Raw genomic sequence first — 17421 nt, forward strand, 5'->3', positions numbered from 1 at the left:
ACAGAGGGAAGATGCGGTGAAAAGGAGCTTGTTTGATACTGATGGTATTGGCTGAATCCCTGGATGGAACCACTCCTGATGTCCGCCCGGATTTTCAGTTCTGAGAACTAACACTGTTCCTTTTGTTTGTCTAATGAAGTCTGAATGGAGCTTCCTCAACTTGGAGTCAGATCACCCTGAGATTTCTGGGGTGTTCTCAAAGCGGTGGGTGCTGTTCCCATCCCTGGGTCAGGAGAGCGGCAGACAAGAGAAACATGGTGTTGTCCAGTGAGCTCTTGGCTTTTCTGTGTCTACACAGCTGTTTAGGAAGCTCCCCCACCCAGCTGCCCAGCGACCGGCAGGCTGGATCACGCCACTGCATGGGGGGTGTTTTCCCTGTGGTCACACCTTCCCCCATGGTTTTTCCTGGGCTTTGAGAGGGTGTGAGGGGTCCTGGCTCCCACTTTCTGCAGAGCTGGGTGGCTGCCAGGGTTGTACACACTCTTGCTCAAGGCTTCTCCACAGATTAACTCTGTGGACATAGAGGACCAGTTGGGATTCTTCATATATCCCAGGCTGGCCTCAGAGTCTCTATGTAGCCCAGGCTAGTCAGATTTTCTATAGAGCCCAGTGTTGTCTTGAACTTAGGAGGGTCCTCCAGAGTACTAGGGTTACAGGTGTTTGCCACCACACCTGACTTCTATCTACACTCTGACTTAAGCCTTTCAGATGGCTCGGGATGGGTGGTCTGGCTCCTACCCTTCTCCCCTCAGAAAACCCTTTCATGACCCCGAGGTCGACCCCCAGTGACGATGCTGGCGCTGATACACCAGAGACATCATGTACCTCTTTTTAATGCCATTTAATGTTTAATTCAGAAGTGTGCAGGGTCCCAAAAGCTCCCCCAGAAAGTGCAGGTGGCACCTCGGCTCCACAGGGGTCTACATTTGGCAGGTCACTGCAAATACAACGGAGGCTATTTTTAGCTCAGGGCCCACACTGTCCCGCCTTGTGTCACATGGTGCCTGTGCCTCCTTGGCTGTGTCCTCCTTACAGCAGGTCCCAAAGTGGTGGCACTGAGTCCCCCATGTGTCCTCGGCAGCAGGCTGCTGCAGGGGAGGGCCGGCGCCTCTTGTTTTATTTTTAACCGACATTGTATTCCAGGAGGCGCCCCTTGGCCAGACGTCAAAGCTGCGTAAAGACAGGCACTGGGCAGAGAGCAGGCCGCCCAGGGCTGGAAGCGCTAGAGCTGGAGTCCAGAGGCTGGGCTGAGCCTGGCTGTGCCCCACCTGGGGGTGTGTCTCCTAAGTCACACCCCCTCCTTGGTCCTTCCTGTCCACACTTGCAAAGACAAAAGCAGGACCCTGAGACCATTAAGGTCCCACTTTAGAATCTGTGAAGCTGCCCAGGTTTGGGGATGCTGAGTCTCGGGGACTCATTTACCTGCAAGAAGGATATGTTCTCTTCACAGAGGCCCTTCAATGTGGCCAGCCAAGCAGTAGGCAGGTCTAATGTTACTGCTTTATTTCAATCTTTGGGCCAGGCCAGCTCTCCCTGGGCCCTTCCTCCCCTTCCTCCGTCTCTGCTCTTCCATAGTGTGTCCTGGGATCACCTCCCAAAGAAAGGAACTACCCCTCATTGATAGTAACCCCTCTTCCTCTTTCTTCTGGGGTCGGGAGATTTGCTGGGACTCACGGCATCTGACATATTCACCACACAAATCATTACAAACCCACAGGCTGGGTACCAGTGACCACCCAGAAAGTGTCCCCTTGTCACATGTGTCTATGAGGACTGGGAGATGTGGAGAGTGTCCACAGTGGGGCCTACAGTGCACCAAGGGAAAAGGTGTGGTGTGGTACCTGAGTGATGGAAATCTGGTGGCAGGAAAGGATCTTTGCAGACAGGTGAATCTGGAATGAGCCGCCAGGTTTGGGAGATGGTAAACCGTCCACAGACTGAATGCTGGAGCGTCCCTTTCTATGTTCCTCTATGGAGGTGCCTTCCCAGTTCACCTCCAGGTTAGAAGTGGTTGCAGTGAGCTCCTAGAAGCCCAGTTGCCCATGCTGGGAAGGACTAGGTGGCCTCCTGCAGGATCTCCATGGGATATGTGAGGGAGAGCAGGTCCGGCAAGTCCATTCCCATGTCTCATGTTGTACAATCTGCCCAGGACACTCCACAGTCTCTCTGCCCCTCAGCTCAGGACGGTGTGGCAAACTGCTGCTTTCTTTTCCTCTCAAGCACATTCTCCGAGGACAGGCCCTGATTCCCATGAGCCCAGGGTAGAGGCAGAATGGACTAGAAAAGACTCTGCTAGGAGTCAAGATACTTGACTATAATAAGATGAGCCAGCTGTGTGGCCTTAGGCAGGTGGTTTTCCCTCTCTGAACCTTGGTCTCTCCATCTTCCAAGAGAGCGTTGATTGATATTAGAGCTCCTTACCCTGTTTGGAGAGTCTTCCTTTGAGAAACAAATGAAATCAGCGACACTCTACCCTCTGAAGTGCATTTGCATCCAGAGGCACATTTGCCCTTCAGGCACACACTGCTCATCTTTTGATGGGACTGCCATGGTGCAGCCCTAGAAGCTCTGGAAGGAGCCCTTGGTCTTGGCACAGCCCCAAGTCAGGATCCTCCTTGAGTCCCTTTCATTGAAGAACTAACTCATCTTTCTCCTGCTGGGCTCAACCCCGAGTGGCTAGAAAGACCTTCAATCAACACTGTGCCTCCCTCTGGGAGCCACATCTATGACAGCCTGAAGGTGGCTCAAAGTCAAGGGTCCCCTTTGGCTACAGCCACAGCCGCTGCAGATCACTAGGCTCCTGTCAACCAATGGGGATGAAAACACTACCTAGCAACATGCTTGTTGCTCCACCCATCCAATCATATCAAAAGAGATGCAAAGCCAGACCTGGACCACTTAGACCCATCTCCCAGGATGTTACCCAGGAGAAAAAAACAAAAACAAAAACGAAATGGAAGCATTCAATTGAGCCCCACATCAAGCCATCCCTTCCAATTTTCCAAGTCTTATTTAGTGAGAACTTTAACTGGGTATATGTGTGCAGATGATAAAGATATTCAGTGTCTTTGATGGGTTCAGCTAATGCTGACTTTTGACTTTTTTTTTTGCTCTGGTACATTTGGGTGGCACAGAGAACTGTGGGATGCCTGGTGAGAGCCAGACACGCTGCTGGGAAACATCACCCCAAGCATGTGATGCAGATGAGGCCTCAGTCAGAAGAGAGGGATCGATGCAGATCTGACAAGGGGCCAGGTCCCCTTGTGGCTTCTTCTCTGGTTCCAGGGTGAGCACAACACCTCAGAACAGTGATTTGTGGATAACCCTGCCCTGGAGGAGAGGAGCTGTTTAGACATTTTTGTATTCTTTTAGATGTTGTGAGTGTGCGACCATCATCGGTCAATGGGCCCTCTGTCCTTTTGGCTGGCCTTCCCCTGACAACAGCAGCCCCCAAGAGTGTTCTGTGGAACATCAGCTAGAGAACCACAAATCTGGCCCACAGCAGTTTACAGGGAGGCAAAGGGAACTGCCCACAGTCATAGACAGTGTGAACCCCCCAGGCCTCAGCTGGTACCCATGCTGTCTTCTTCTTAAGAGCATAAAGGAAAAACTGACTGTTTAGTGTTTTGCCTAATGACAGCTATAAAAATGTCAGCTTGGGAGCCAGAGGGCTGAGCCAGGAGGATTACATGTTCAAAGATAGCCTGGACTACACTGTGAGAGCCTGTCTCAAAACAAACAAAAACTAACCTGGCATAAAAGATTAGTATAGTTACTTTTGATATGCTCCCAGAATACCCCGAGGACTCTGCTAACTGAATCCTGGAGCAGAGCAGCATGCCTTGGGCCTCCTCAAGGCATCAGCTCTCCTAGTGTGATACAAAAGGCTTGCTTGAGACATGTAAACTTGGTAAGAACTAAGGGTGCTCTCCAGACCTTGAGGTCTAGAGAGATGGAGGGGTGTGTGTGTATGTGTGTGTGTGTGTGTGTGTGCGCGCGTGTGCACCTGTGCGTGCACACACACATCTGTTGGGGGGAGTCAGAGAATGTGAGAGTTCCCACGTGGGCAAGATGTACTTTAGGTTAGATGTTGGGGTTCCTCCGGGTAGTCATTGGCTATGTGCTGCAGTCAGGGGAAGTGTGAGCCTGGCACACAGCAGGCTCAGCCCAGTACTGGCAGGACCAACAGCCAGGCACGCGTGAGCAGGGCTGCAGTATTGCCTGTACCCACGCATGAGCCATGTCAGATTCACAAGGGCCAGCCTATCTCACTGACACTTCCTTGTGTCCCCCATACTTTCTCCAATGACCTTACAGTCAATACTGAATGACGGTGCAGCTGTGTCTGTCACTCCTGAGAAGTGCCACAGAGATGTCTTCCAGGTGTGCTGTGCCAGATCGGTAGTGACGTGGAGAAGGTGAGCCCACCGGTCATTCCTGGACGGACGACACTCCCACTTCCGCTTGGACCGTCATCCTTACAGTCACAGTGCTGTCTTCTGTAAGGCTCTGAGATCCATCACCTCCTTATCCTAGCCTACTCTGTTCCTCCGAGCGTCCCTCCAACATTAGACCTGTGTCTTGGGAAACTTTGGGGCCACTGGCTGCTCAGAGGTCTCGGCTTCTTTCTGGTTTGTCTCTGTAAGTCACGTTTCTAGCATTCTGCCTCCTCTGTGGATCCAAGGGCTGAGTCTGCTGACAGATGAGCACGTGGATACATGGATGCACACAGACACCAGGAATGCCCATCCTCCATCAGTGGGGGTCTGATTGATGCAGGGAGCTAGAACCAGGCAGGCTGAGGTTCCTCCTGGTGCTGTTGTTCTCTGAAAGGACGTTGTACAGTTCTTAGAGTCCCCTTGTCAAGGCTAAGAGCTGTACAACTAGAGAGTGTCCACCAAGAGTCCAGCTGGCCAACTGGGTCCTTGCAGGCAGCCCGGCAGCCCAAGTCTCCAGGCATGCCATAGGTGACAGCAGGCTTGCCACCATGAGACCCTGGCAGGATTTGCTATAATGGCCAGGACTGCCTTCTTGGCTAAGAGCTTCCAGAACAGTGAGTACTTCCACCACATTTGGAAATTATTTGGTTGGCGGTGGCAGGAAGCAAGAGAACACATGATCCTCTTGGAAGCCTTGCAGGCTATGTGGAGCTTTCAGTAGGTCTCAGGGCCCAAGCTCTCTGATTCCCAGGGGTAGCATGGACCAGGACAGGGAGTCTAGGGGAGAAGATGGAAATCTGCAGACTCCGGATTTGGCTACTAGTGGTAGTCAGTTCAGTGAGCATCCAGAACCCAGGGTGGATTATCACAGAGTATGCAAGGAAGGGAAAAGAACCCAGGGACACTGACCTAGCCTGCCAAGATGAGCTGTGCCCAGTGGCTGGCAGGGATCTGGGGAAGGACAAGGGATGTGCCCAGGATCACACCAATGTTGTTGTGGCCTGGCATCTTTCCTGCTTTGGAAGTCAGTATTCTGAGGACACCCCCCCAGATGGTCCACGGGAGAGGAGAGGTGCGGGAGCTTGTCTCAGCCATGGGATGGGTTGATAGTATTGCACATTCCTAAGATGGTGGGCATTACACGTAGCGTACAGGGGAGGCCAGGCCCTCAGGGACCAGATCATCCACGTCGCTCAGAAGCTCCCTTTCGCTAGCCGAGTTTGTGTTCTGAAGACGCCGGAGGCGGGCCTGGACCTGCTCCTGCTCCCGCTTCAGCTCCAGGTAGGAATGGGAGAAGGTGTGAAAGATGGATGTGGCTGGGAAGGCCATGATGAGGATACCACTAAGGATGCTGCTCAGAGCCACCATCTGGCCCGGCACACTGCGAGGGACCATGTCCCCATAACCCACCGTGGTCATGGAGATGATGGCCCACCAGTAGGATGCGGGGATGCTGGTGAACTCTAGGACCCTTCCAGACTCATTCTCGGCCACGTAGACTAAAGGGGAGAAGAGGGTGACCGCCACACCCAGGAAGAGCAGCAGAAGGCCAAACTCCCTGGCACAGCGGCGTACGGTGAGGCCCAGCGTCTGCAGCCCCAGCGAGTGGCGGGCCAGGCGCATCACATAGAGGATGCGGAGCGCCCGCAAAACACGCAGGACCAGCCCCACTTTCTCCAGGTAGGAGCTGCCGCTCAGCCTCTCGCCTGCCTCCGGGGACTCCTCAGACACCACAAGAGACACGTAGTATGGAGAGATGGCCAGAATGTCGATGACATTCAGGGGCCCGCGGAAGAACTGACATTTGTTCCGGGCCTGGGCAAAACGCAGACAGAACTCCAGGGAGAACCAGGCCACACAGATGGTCTCCACCACGAAGATGTAGTAACACTTTCTCGTGCATTCTCCCTGGGGTGAGAGCGCCACAGAAGCAATGGGTTAGTTAGTCAGCTTTCCTCAGACCCTGGCACAACGGCACAGCGGCCCAAGGGAGGAAGGATTTCCCTGGGCTCGTGGCTTCAGAGGGACAGCCGGCCCTGGTGAAGGCACAGTGAAGTAGCTCCATGGTGACTATGTGGGGTGTGAGGAAATGGCCTCCCTCTGAAAGCCTTCCTAGGTGTACTGTGATGGCCAGAAAACAATCGGGGCTGTCATTCTTCAGACTCTGTATGCCTTGTTTTATGGGATTTTTGTTTTCTCTTTTGAGACAGGGTCTCTTACTGGCCTGGGCCTTGCCAAGTAGGCTAGGCCGGTTGGCCAGCAAGCCCATGAGCAAATATATGACTGAGCCACGTGCCTGTGGACAAAGCAAAATGTTGACAACTGTGGGGGTTTAAGATTTAAATGCTCTGAAGTGAAAAAAGAAATTGCTTCCAGTGTCCAAGCCCAAGGAGTCCTAAATTGAAATGTTTTTGTCTGTCCATCAAAAAAAAAAAAAAAAAGAAGAAGAAAATGGCCAAAGCACTTCAAGCCCTGTTGGCCTGCCCAGGGCTGGGAAGTTTTCTCGCTGACTTCCATCTGGTCCCTTCCAGGGTCAGAGCAAAAGGATGCCATTGAGATGAAGCCCAGAGTGTGTGTGGCCAAGGGTCACATCCGCATCAACACCCTCACTCACTCAGGAAGTTACTGGTCCTCCTTGGACTTCAGGAGCCATTGCCCTAAGGGACTGCAGTAAAGGATGGAATCACATCTACAGCAGCTATGGAGATGCTGAACCCAGCAGATACCCACATGACACACTGTCCCAGACAGCAGCCTGCTTACCCAGCAGGAGGCTAGCATTCCATAGGAAGTAGAAAATGTTTTCCAACCCCCTGGGAGGGCTTGCTCGGACATTTGCATCAGGACCCTGGATAACCTCAGAGCTTTGGGGCTGGATTCTCCAGGCTTTCCATAAACGTGCTGTGCAATCTTAGAGGGGGTCCCTATCTGTCTCTGGGCTCCATTTTTTGATGAAGAGAGCCTGGAACACAACCAGGGTGCCAGCTACAAATACAGATTCTTGGGTCCATCATGAATGCAAAGCCTTGGAGCCAAGCTTAGGCATGGGATCTTGGGGTTATCTCCCCCCTTGACTTCAGAATCCTCAGAAGACTTAGACTCTGGGCTGCCTTTCCTACAAGGTCTGTTTCTTACAGACATCTGGGAATTTTCCTTAGCTTTAGAGGCTCTTGAGACCTGGGATACCATCTCCAGATCAGTGACCAGCAGCTGGGAAGGTGACTCTGGAGGGCCCAGCAGACCGAGCTTCCGCCTCCGGTGTTGGTGTTTGGGTATTCCAGCCATGTACACCCTGTCCTCCCTCCCCCGGTCTGGGCTGCCGGCCTCCCTGCACTGCAGCAGGCTGGCTCTGCCTAATCACTCCGCCTGCATCCTGCTCTGCCCTGCATCCTAACCAGCCTGGTACCTGCCTTCGAGAGCTGGCATCTCGGCAGCCATGCTGGGATACCCAGGACAGATGTAGGGGCTCCAGCTGAGGATGTGATGCTGTCCAATCCAGCCCTGCCAATATTTGAAGGAAAGGGAGAAGGACAAATATCAAAAACAAAACACTTCTTCCTCTCTGAGGAAGACCTGGCCATTGGGGCGGGGGGCACTTTGGTCCACATTGTCCTCATCCTGCTGGATTTGGGCACAGAAAAATCTGGTTCAGGGATTTCCCCGATCCCAGGCAAAGGGTGGGAATTAGCCTCCGTGCTGTGTGCCTTGTTCCTGGTGGTCGTGAGGAAAGTGCTGCCCATTCCTAGAGGCAAGGTGAGCCAGGCCCGAGGAGGCTTCCGTAGAAATGAAAGGACCACACAGGCACATGGGGCCTAGCAAGCCAGAGACCACAGATCGGCAACACTGGGGACTGGGCGAGGCTCACCTCCAGGACTCCACCCATCAAAACAGCTGCCCAGGGAACCCTGGGTTGACTGCAAAGGGGCCCGGGGGAACTTCTGGGGTGACGGAAATAGTCTAGATTGACAGGAGTAGGGTTGTGGGGGGGAGTGTCTTTTTTTTTTTTTTTAAGAAGTTTTGATATGTGTACCTGAAAACTGTGATTAAAAGAAGGGTTGGCAAAATGGCTGGGTGGGTTAAAGCTCTTGCCGCCAAGCCAAGCTTGACAACCTGCCTAGACCCACATGATGGAAGGGGAAAAAATTGCCCTTTGACCTACACACACACACACACACACACACACACACACACACACACCCTGCTGGACTGGGTTGCAGGGAACTTGAATTTAAGGAACAACCTGGCAGCTTCTCCGGGGGTTAAACTCACACTCAAGACTCAGCAAGGTCACACCTATGTACACACACCCAAGAGGAATGAAAATACACATACAGGAACGGACACAGCATTCCATACTTTCTCTGTAGCCAAAGAGGACCTTGAACTCCTGACCCTCCTGCCTCCACCTTCCCGGGGTTGGGATTACAGGTGTGTGCTACCACGCTAGGTTTAGTCACTGCTAGGGATCAAAGCTCCCGGCAGGCCAGGCAAGGACTCTACCAACTGAGCTCCTACAGGCATCACTAATGCATGTAGGAGGGCCCAGCCAACAAGTGGAAACATCACATAGATCATCAACCAAGGTACCTATGGCCCAGCAAGCGCAGCATAGCCAGAAGGCAGCTGTGGCAGGGCAAAGGAATCGGGGCATGGGTCACATCCCCAGGTCTGAGTTCCTCAGGGTGTCATTGAATAGACATGCCTTATCGCTCTCCTCAGGAGAAGCTGGCCAGCCTTAGCAGCTGGCTGGCTAAATAGAGCCACTCTCTGCCTGCCTGCTGTCCCCTGAGGACAAATAAGAAACACAAGGCATACATTAGAGAGAACACCGCTTTTTATGTAAATGTCGGGGCCCTGTCTTGAAAGAACAAAGATCCTAAGATTGCCTGGCCTCAGCCTCTCTGAATTATGATCCCCAGCAAGAGCATAGACTCTCCAGAGGCTGTGACTCTCTTTGGGGTGTATTAGGGCAGCCTATCAAAGGTGGCTCCACCAGAGAGTAAGCACAAGGACACTGTGACTGTCTCTGGACATGAATCCCTCTTATCCCATGGAACAGTTTCTCAGGGATAGCTCTGGGCTGCTCAGGACTGCAAACTGGTGACCTGCCCCTAACTTGATTTCCCCAGTAGCGTTAAGCCCAGCTTGGGTTTATACTTTGGAAATTTTCAAAGCGTTAGGCCCTGCAACACCCTCACCCCTCTGCACAGGGAAACTCCTGGCTCCCCCACACTGTCTCCTCTCCCTGAAGAAGGACACATGTGTGGAGACCAGGTGTGATTCTTCAGCAGCTGCGACCCGGTGTCCTTGACGGGGGTAAGGACACGGCTTACTCTGCCCTAATTTTCAGAAGCAAAATCCACGTGTAGATATTCCCATGGGCAAGCAGGCTTTTCCATCGCATGTTTTGTGCTAAAGACTGGTGGGGGTAGGGGGGGATCCTGATTGCCGACTACAGTCTCTGGGCAGGGATCAGCTGTTTGAAAGGTTGAGGATTTGAATGTTATATATCTTTTTTCTTTCGGAGAAAACTTTGGTCAGTCAGATGAAACACATTTTGTTCAACAAATATTTGCTCGTGGTGGTTCTCTAACTGGAATGTTCTCTGGTCCTACTGTATTGTGTGGGGCACATCTATAAGAAAGCAGTGTGTGTGTGTGTGTGTGTGTGTGTGTGTGTGTGTGTGTGTGTACATGTGTATGCATGTGGTGTGAGTATGTGTGTGTCTTTTAAATCTGCCTTCTTTGTCCATTATAATCTAATATAGATGGAGGGTCCATTGATAAGGGCTGTACTGTGAAGTTGAAGAGAAACAATGTTCTACCTTAGGGAACTGTCTCGTTCTGGTTTCAAGCCCTCAGCCACCCTCCTAACAAATGTAGGCTCCTGTTTCATTTTTGAAGTTAGCTTCAGCTGTCAACTTTACGAAGCCGAGAGACTCTCAGAGAGTCTCAACTGAGGAATTGCCTTGATCAGATTGCCCTACAGGCATCGCTAACATATGTAGGAGGGCCCAGCCTACTGTGGGTGGCACCATCCCTAGACAGGGGGCCCTGGGCTGTGTAAGAAAGCTGGCTGAACAGTAGCCAGCCAGTAAGTGGCCTCCTCCTCCTCTCTGGTTCCTGTTTCAGGTTCCTGCTTGACTTCCTGCCCTAACTTCTCTCACTGATGGCCTGCAATCTGGAAGGGGGAGCCAAATCAACCCTTTCCTCTCCAACTGTGTTCGATCAGGATGTTTATCCCAGCCACGGAAAGTAGAGTAGGACATGGCCCATATGGCTCCTGGGGTCCTTGGTGTCTCACAGCTCTCTGCAAAGAGAGTGTGGGAGTGCACAGGCGTTGTGGAAGATTAAGATGTGTTTGTTTAATGATGCAAAGATGTGTGGCATTCTTTTCTGTTGCATTTGTTTAACTCTGTGGAGCTGTGTTACTTTGCCTGTCTAAAACACCTGATTGGCTCAATAAAGAGCTGAACAGCCAATAGCTAGGCAGGAGAGGGATAGGCGTGGCTGGCAGGCAGAGAGAATAAATAGGAGAAAGAGAGGTGGTTGGCCCCTCTCCTTCCTCTCTTGTTCCTTGCTCTTTCTTCTTTTCCTCCATCTTTATTAAACCATCTTAAACTAAAGTGACCTTGACCCAGAGGAAACATTCTACCTGTGTGTAGTTGGTGGGTTTTGTTGTTGTTTTTGTTTGTTTGTTTGTCTGTTTTTTAAACTTTTTGTGGGGCCTGCCACCCAGCTCCCACCCAAATAAACACTTGGAGACTTATTCTTACAGATGAATGCCCGGCCTTAGCTTGGCTTGTTTCTAGCCAACTTTTCTTAAATTATCCCATCTACCTTTTGCCTCTGGGCTTTTGTCTTTCTCTATGCTATATTCCTTTCTTTCCTTCTAACTCTGTGGCTGCTAGTGAGGCTGTGTGGCTGGAAGGAGAAAGAAAAGGAGAAGGAGAGGAGGATGCCAGGGGCCAACAGATCTCTCTAGCCCTCTACTTAAAACAACAACAAAAGGGTTGGAGCTATAGCTCAGTGGTTAGAGAGCTTGCCTAGCATGCAGGAGGCCCCAGATTCAATTCCCAGCCCTACATAAAACAGGGTTTGGTGGTGCACACCTGTAATCCCAGCATTCAGCCAGTATAGGCAGGAAGATCTGAGGATTAAGGCTTCCTTGAGCAAGTTGAGGCCAGCCTGGACTACATGAGACCCTGTCTCAAAAAAAAAAAAAAAAAAAAAAACTATTTCCATGGTTTCCTAAGCTTCCCTGGGCTGCTTAGTGATGGGCAACCACTCACCTTGTCCTCCTCAGCCCTGAAGTCTGGCATGGTGCTCACACACAGACTGACAGCCGTGGTGGCCACGAAGAGAATGGAGAGGCAGGCAAAGACTTTCCCAGGCAGCCCTGACTGCGGGTCCTCCACCATCTCTCGCAGCTGGTTCATGCTGCGGGCCCACCGTGAAGCGTGCACTTCCGAGTGGCAGGTCTGGCGCTGCTGCTGGCGCTGCATCGCCTCCTCCCGCCGCAGCTCGGCCACCTCCTCCAGCTTCTTCATGAGCTTGCGCAGGCAGCAGCGTTCCAGGTTGGCTTCCTCGATGCCCCAGTAGCTCAGCTCCTCCCGGAAGGACAGCGCGCACATCTCCCGCAGAAGCACCAGCTTTCCCGCGGCCAGGAAGCTCACAATCACCCCGAAAGCGCTGGGGCTCCGGTCAAAGAAGAACTCCTGGCTGTTCTCATCATAGTCATCACAGAGCTGTGTGATCTCCTCGTAGCTGCGACACAGACGGAGCCTGCTCAGGCGGCTCAGCGGGAAGGCATCCAGGGTGCTCCAGGGCAGCAGGTACCGCCGGCCACCCACGTTCACCAGGATCTCCTTCTTCAAGTCGGCCTCTGGAGAGGCGTCCAGGGTGCCCACCTTCCGGGCCCGGCGGTAGTAAAGGCCCTTGACTGACTGAGGAGGCTCTGGACCAGGCCAGAGCTGGTTCAAGGGGCTGCAGGAGCCAAAGTGATGGTGTCCAGGACGCAGGTGCCTGTCTCTGGAAGACATGGGCATTGCCACAGACTGCGGGGCCAGGGAGCAGCGGGCTCCCTTGTCTGCCTCCAGAGGAAGAAGAACAAGAGAAGGAAGAGAGGATGAGTCTCAGTAGTACAAACATTGTTGCATTTGTGTACTGTAGCTGCAGCTGCTCCAGCCATCTCTGAACCTTCTATTTACTTCTTGTTCACTGGGCAGCTACCAGATGCTTGGGCCATGCCTTTGGACCCAACCCTACCCCTGTGGAAACATGTACATCTAGGATACAGATGTGCTGCCCACTACACTAAGGAGGTGGTATTTCATGCACATCTCTGTCTTTCTGACACAGACATCATCTTGTGGATGGAGATGTGAATAATGGGTCCTGAACTGTGCCATCCCAGACTGTGTGGTCTTGAGCATATGGCTTCCCCTCTCCCTTCTCAAATGATAAAGCTTGTGTCAACCCTGCAGGGGTGGGGGGCAGTGTGGCCGTGTTCTCTGCGGAGATCCACAGAGGAATGACTCAGTCTCTCTGGACCCTCTGCTTGGCCTGTGTGAGTGGGGAAGCTTGAGTTCCCACACTGTTGACACAGAACCAGGTCAGGTCAGGAACAACACACATGCAGTGCCCATAATGGTCACTTCTCGGAGCTCCAGCACACCCAGTTCCTTTAACAGACTCGTGCCAACCATCCCATGAGGCAGACAGGCGCAGCTCACCTTTGCGGATGAGGAAACTGAGCCCTGCATCTTGCCCACTGTTTAGCAAACGCAGTTCAGTAGGACACAATGAGGGGCAGCCACCAAATGCTCAGGAGCCAGGGACCACCACAGCCTTGTCAGTCACCTGGCTCTCAGGAGCTCCCCATGAAAGCTTCACACACACACACACACACACACACACACACACACACACACACACACACACACCGCTTTTCTCTCTCAGAGGACCCTGCTATGAGGGTGGAGGACACCTCCCACTTTGGACAACTCTTTCCTACTCAGACATGCATCTTGTGTTTGCCTCAGCCAGCCTTGCTGTGTGACCTTGAGGTGGTTACGTCCGTCACTGGGCTGTAGTTTTTTATCCACAGAGCAAAGAGGCTTCTAAATGCTCTCTACATCACAGACCTATTTAGGGGCTCCGCTTAAGACAAGCGTTTTTTATTTTAGCTCGCTCACATTTTAAAAAAAAAAAAAAAAAACTATTTCTATAATATGTCTCATCGTCCCTATTGTGTGACCATTTCTTCAACTATTCATTCCAGCCAGAGCTCTCTCCAGGCACCTATAACCTTCCATTGAGAGAGGCACTCCAATCAGGAGCCAATGGAAATGAAAGTGCCTTTCAGTTTCCGAGCCTGCTGGATGCCAGCGGCGGACAGCGAGGAGCGAGTCAGGCCCGCTGGGCTCCACACTTGCGCTGCAGTGCACTGTTATTTTGCATGCGTTACTTGGTTCACAGCACACAGCCAGTGGGCGGAATGCAACCCGCAGAGAGAGGAGTGTGTTGAAATCCAGGGAGTTCTTTCCAAGCTTTCTCAATTTCCAGAGCAAAACCTAAGACCTAGAGTGCTGAAGGGACTCGTCCAAGGTCACACGGCACATCTGAATACAACCCGGGACTCGGCTTCCTGGCCTGGGGTTCTGTCCGGAGCCAGAATCTTGTCCCATCTCCTTCCACTGAACAGATCTGATTTTGCAGTTTTTGCTCTGCCTAACAGCTGGCCAGCAAAGCTCCTCCAGAGCCAGGGGGAAGTCATTCACTCCAAACATCCCTTCTGCCAAGCTGTTCAGCCCAGTCACGGCTCTAGAACATCCCACCCCAGAACAAACAAGTTCCTCTGAAGTTCAACTCACCGCTTGTCTTAGGAAGTGTGTCCCCAGCCTGTTCTCTGCCGGGCATGGGGAGCCCATTTCTCAGTGATCAGGAAAGAGGCAGTTTTGTGTCAGAGAGGTGGGGGGGGGGGGAAAAAAACACAAAACCAAAACCAACTGCCAACATAGCATCCCTGGTAGAGTCAGTGTTCTGTCCTTCTCCGGCCCCCTCTAAAGAGCAGAAGTTTATTCATTCTGAACCTTCAGAAGAGCAGGGGTGCAGAGTGGCTTTCTAGAAGGACCCCCGAAGTCCTCCTTCCTCCTGAGAGCTGAAGGTCCGGATGCTGCTGGGAGCTGGGCCAGCTGTCCTGCCTCAGCAGCGGACTTGGTGCTCCAAGTCCACAGGGACAGCCAGCATGGTCCTGCCCGGGGTGGGGGGTGGGGGTGCTGACGGGAAGGGCTTAGGATTAATCTCTCCATCAGCCAGGCAGCAGGCGGGTGCCGCGGCTGCTCTGCCAACCACCGGGGAGGCAAGGAGAGTGTCTGCCCTCTCTCCTCTGTGAGGAGGAGCTGAGCTCAGGAGACGCCGGGGCAGCTAGGGACTTGCGGACCAGGCTGTTGCAACCTCATGGTGCACTAAGGTGGGGAGATGCCTCGGTAGCGGTTGCAGGGAAGTTTGTAGGTTGGGACAGACTGACCCAGCCTCAGAGCCTAGGGTGGGTATCGGGGAGATGGCTTAAGGGGTTAGGAATGAAGAGGCTTGGAGCCAGGTTCCAGCCTCCAATGTGAGTCCCCTTAGGCAGGTGGGTTAGTGTCTTCATACTCAATTTCCTTATCTGTGAAAGGTGTATGAGTTGGGGAGCAGGGGGGAGGGGCTGGGCTCCCAGGATATAAAATCCAAGCCACAAACTTCTCCTGTGAGCTTGGCCCCAGGTGTAGGTGGGGAGACACCACAAGGGAGTTTCTTGCTGTGTGTCCTTGGTGAGTCACTTCACCTCTCTGGGCCTCCATTTCTTCACCCATCATTTGAGGACCGTGGGAGCAGCAAAGGCTGAAATTGCAAAAGCATGTTAATGTAGGGCTTGCTGAGCCCGGGTCCTTCATTTGCTTAAAAGGTTTTGCAGCCAGGTGACCTTCACGACTCCGTTCTGTCTGAGAGGGCCCCAGAGGCTTGTTCAAGGTCACCATGCTAATTAGCAGCTGCGCCATCAGCCATCACTGAATTCAGACAGGATCTGATGGGGGGTCCAGGAGCAAGGGGGATCAGAGCCTGGCAGCACTCAGTTCTCTGTGGCCTGGCAGAGAGGTGCAGGAACAAAAGCAGGAGAGAGAAGCTGGCAGGGCCGGGGGGGGGGGGGGGGGTGTCCTCAAAGGGTATTATGGGAACCCCAGGGCTCTGCAGACATGGTGAGGGGCCTGGCCCATGGCAGGAACTGGAAACTCAGCCTATTTTCTCTGCCTTCCCACTTCTCCTCCCTGCTGCCTGCACCAGCCAAGCTGAGAGGCTCGAGGCAGAGGCCTAGCGTCTTTGGGAGGGGTGCTGAGGCTGCCCCTTCTCTGACTCTCCAGTTCTCAGCTCCTCTAAGTCAGCATCCAGAATTCTCTCTCCCCAGAGCGGGCTCTCTGTTCTCCATCTGATTGAGTCCTGTCTTAGGGTTACCATTGCTGTGATGACACACCATGACCAAAAGCAACTTGGGGAGGAAAGGGTTTATTTGACTTACATATCAGGAGTAACAGAACACTGAGGGAAACCAAGGCAGGAACTCAGACAGGGCAGGAACCTGGAGGCAGGACCTGATGCAGAGGCCATGGAGGAGTGCTACTTAATTGGCTTCTTCCTCATGACTTGCTCAGCCTGCTTTCTTATAGAACCTAGGACCACCAGTTCAGGGTAGGGGATAGCCCCACCCACAATGGCCTGGGCCCCCTCCCATCCTTCACTAAGAAAATGCCCTACAGGCTTGCTTACAGCCGGATCTCATGGAGGCATTTTCTCAACTGAAGTTCCCTCTTCTCGGGTGACTCTAACTTGTATCAAGTTGACATAAAACTAGCCAGCACAAGTTCCTTAGGTTAACCAGCCTCCCTGGAGGCCATCTTCCTCTCTTAGTTCTCCCTGGGCATGCAAGGTCTGGATGTCAATCTAGACGCCCCATTCAGGGCTTGGCCAGTGAAGTTCTTGTTGCAGATGCTTGCAGATCTAAATTTGATTCTTTAAAACCCATATGGTAATACATGCCTGATATCCCCGTGCTGGGGAGGCAGAGACAGGGGGTCCCTGGGTCTTGCTGGCCAACCAGCCTGACTTACTTGAGGAGGTCCAGGCTAGTGAGAAGACATGGGGTGGGGTGGAGGGGTGTCCCATGGGATTCCCCCTTCAGGGCTAGGATTAGGTTCTGCCCTGACTGTCCAGCCAGGCCTGCTGTGCCATGGCTATGTGACCCCAAGGCAGGTTTTCTCCCCTCTCCATGCATCAGGGCAGCTGGGTGACTTCACTTTTAAGCTCCCTGGTCTTTGTGAGCAGTGAGTGAATTATTGTCACAGTACAGGGCACAGCACCTGGCATGCCACCATACAGGTGCAGGAGTTTTGCCCCATTTTCTCTCTTAGCCTTGTCTCTGTCTCTTCTTACAGCAGTGCAAGCATCTCTAACAGAGCATGCATGAGCGGACAGGGGCACCCAGGCCGAGGCTGCTGTGGATGGGTGGTATGTGATGCCCTGACGATGGCTAGCTTTGTAGAGAGAAAACTTCCTCAAATATGGCACTTGCCAATTACAGTGGTGTGAATATTCGGGCCAGTATCAAGTGAACAGCATTGCTTTGTGAAGGGCTGGGGAAGCAGGCGAAGGGGAGACTTGCACACCCATGACAATGGGTTCTGGAACATCACCGAACTTGTGGCTTTCCTGCGTGACCAACAAAAGGCTCCGCAGGGCAGGATTCTTGGTCCAGCCCTGGCTGAGCATCAGCTCTCAAGCCTTGATTGTGTACTCCTGTAATGGGCAGTGCCCCCCTGTAGGGTCTCCCTGGAATTCTGATGGGCAGCTGGGGTGATGGTATGGTCCAGGAAAGGCAAAACCCTGAGAGCAGTATTCAGAGAAGGGTTGGTGGTGGTTAGCCACACCTTAGCATACTGGGCAGGTTC

At 52.8% G+C, this 17421-nt stretch overlaps 1 protein-coding gene across 1 annotated transcript; it reads right to left on the reverse strand.

Annotated features, from left to right (window-relative positions):
• Positions 1-826: 826 nt before the first annotated feature.
• On the reverse strand, positions 827-14666 carry Kcng4 (potassium voltage-gated channel modifier subfamily G member 4). Its single transcript, XM_006990170.4, has 3 exons — positions 14314-14666; positions 11731-12527; positions 827-6347 (listed from the first exon to the last, which is right to left on the reverse strand). The coding sequence occupies exons 1-3, from the start codon at positions 14357-14359 to the stop codon at positions 5577-5579; spliced, it is 1614 nt and encodes a 537-aa protein (XP_006990232.1). The 5' UTR covers positions 14360-14666; the 3' UTR covers positions 827-5576.
• Positions 14667-17421: the final 2755 nt, after the last annotated feature.

Source organism: Peromyscus maniculatus, chromosome 5 (genome assembly GCF_049852395.1).
Source record: "Peromyscus maniculatus bairdii isolate BWxNUB_F1_BW_parent chromosome 5, HU_Pman_BW_mat_3.1, whole genome shotgun sequence".
In the NCBI taxonomy this organism is placed as follows: Eukaryota; Metazoa; Chordata; class Mammalia; order Rodentia; family Cricetidae; genus Peromyscus; species Peromyscus maniculatus.

What these genes read in the sequence shown, in the direction of transcription:
- Kcng4 (XM_006990170.4), bottom strand. Translation starts at nt 14,359, where the DNA reads ATGCCCGGCAGAGAACAGGCTGGGGACACACTTCCTAAGACAAGCG. An exon ending in CACACTTCCTAAGACAAGCG is followed by an intron (nt 12,528 to 14,313) that starts GTGAGTTGAACT and finishes CTCTGGAGGCAG; the next exon opens with ACAAGGGAGCCCGCTGCTCC. An exon ending in TCAGGGCTGAGGAGGACAAG is followed by an intron (nt 6,348 to 11,730) that starts GTGAGTGGTTGC and finishes CTCTCACCCCAG; the next exon opens with GGAGAATGCACGAGAAAGTG.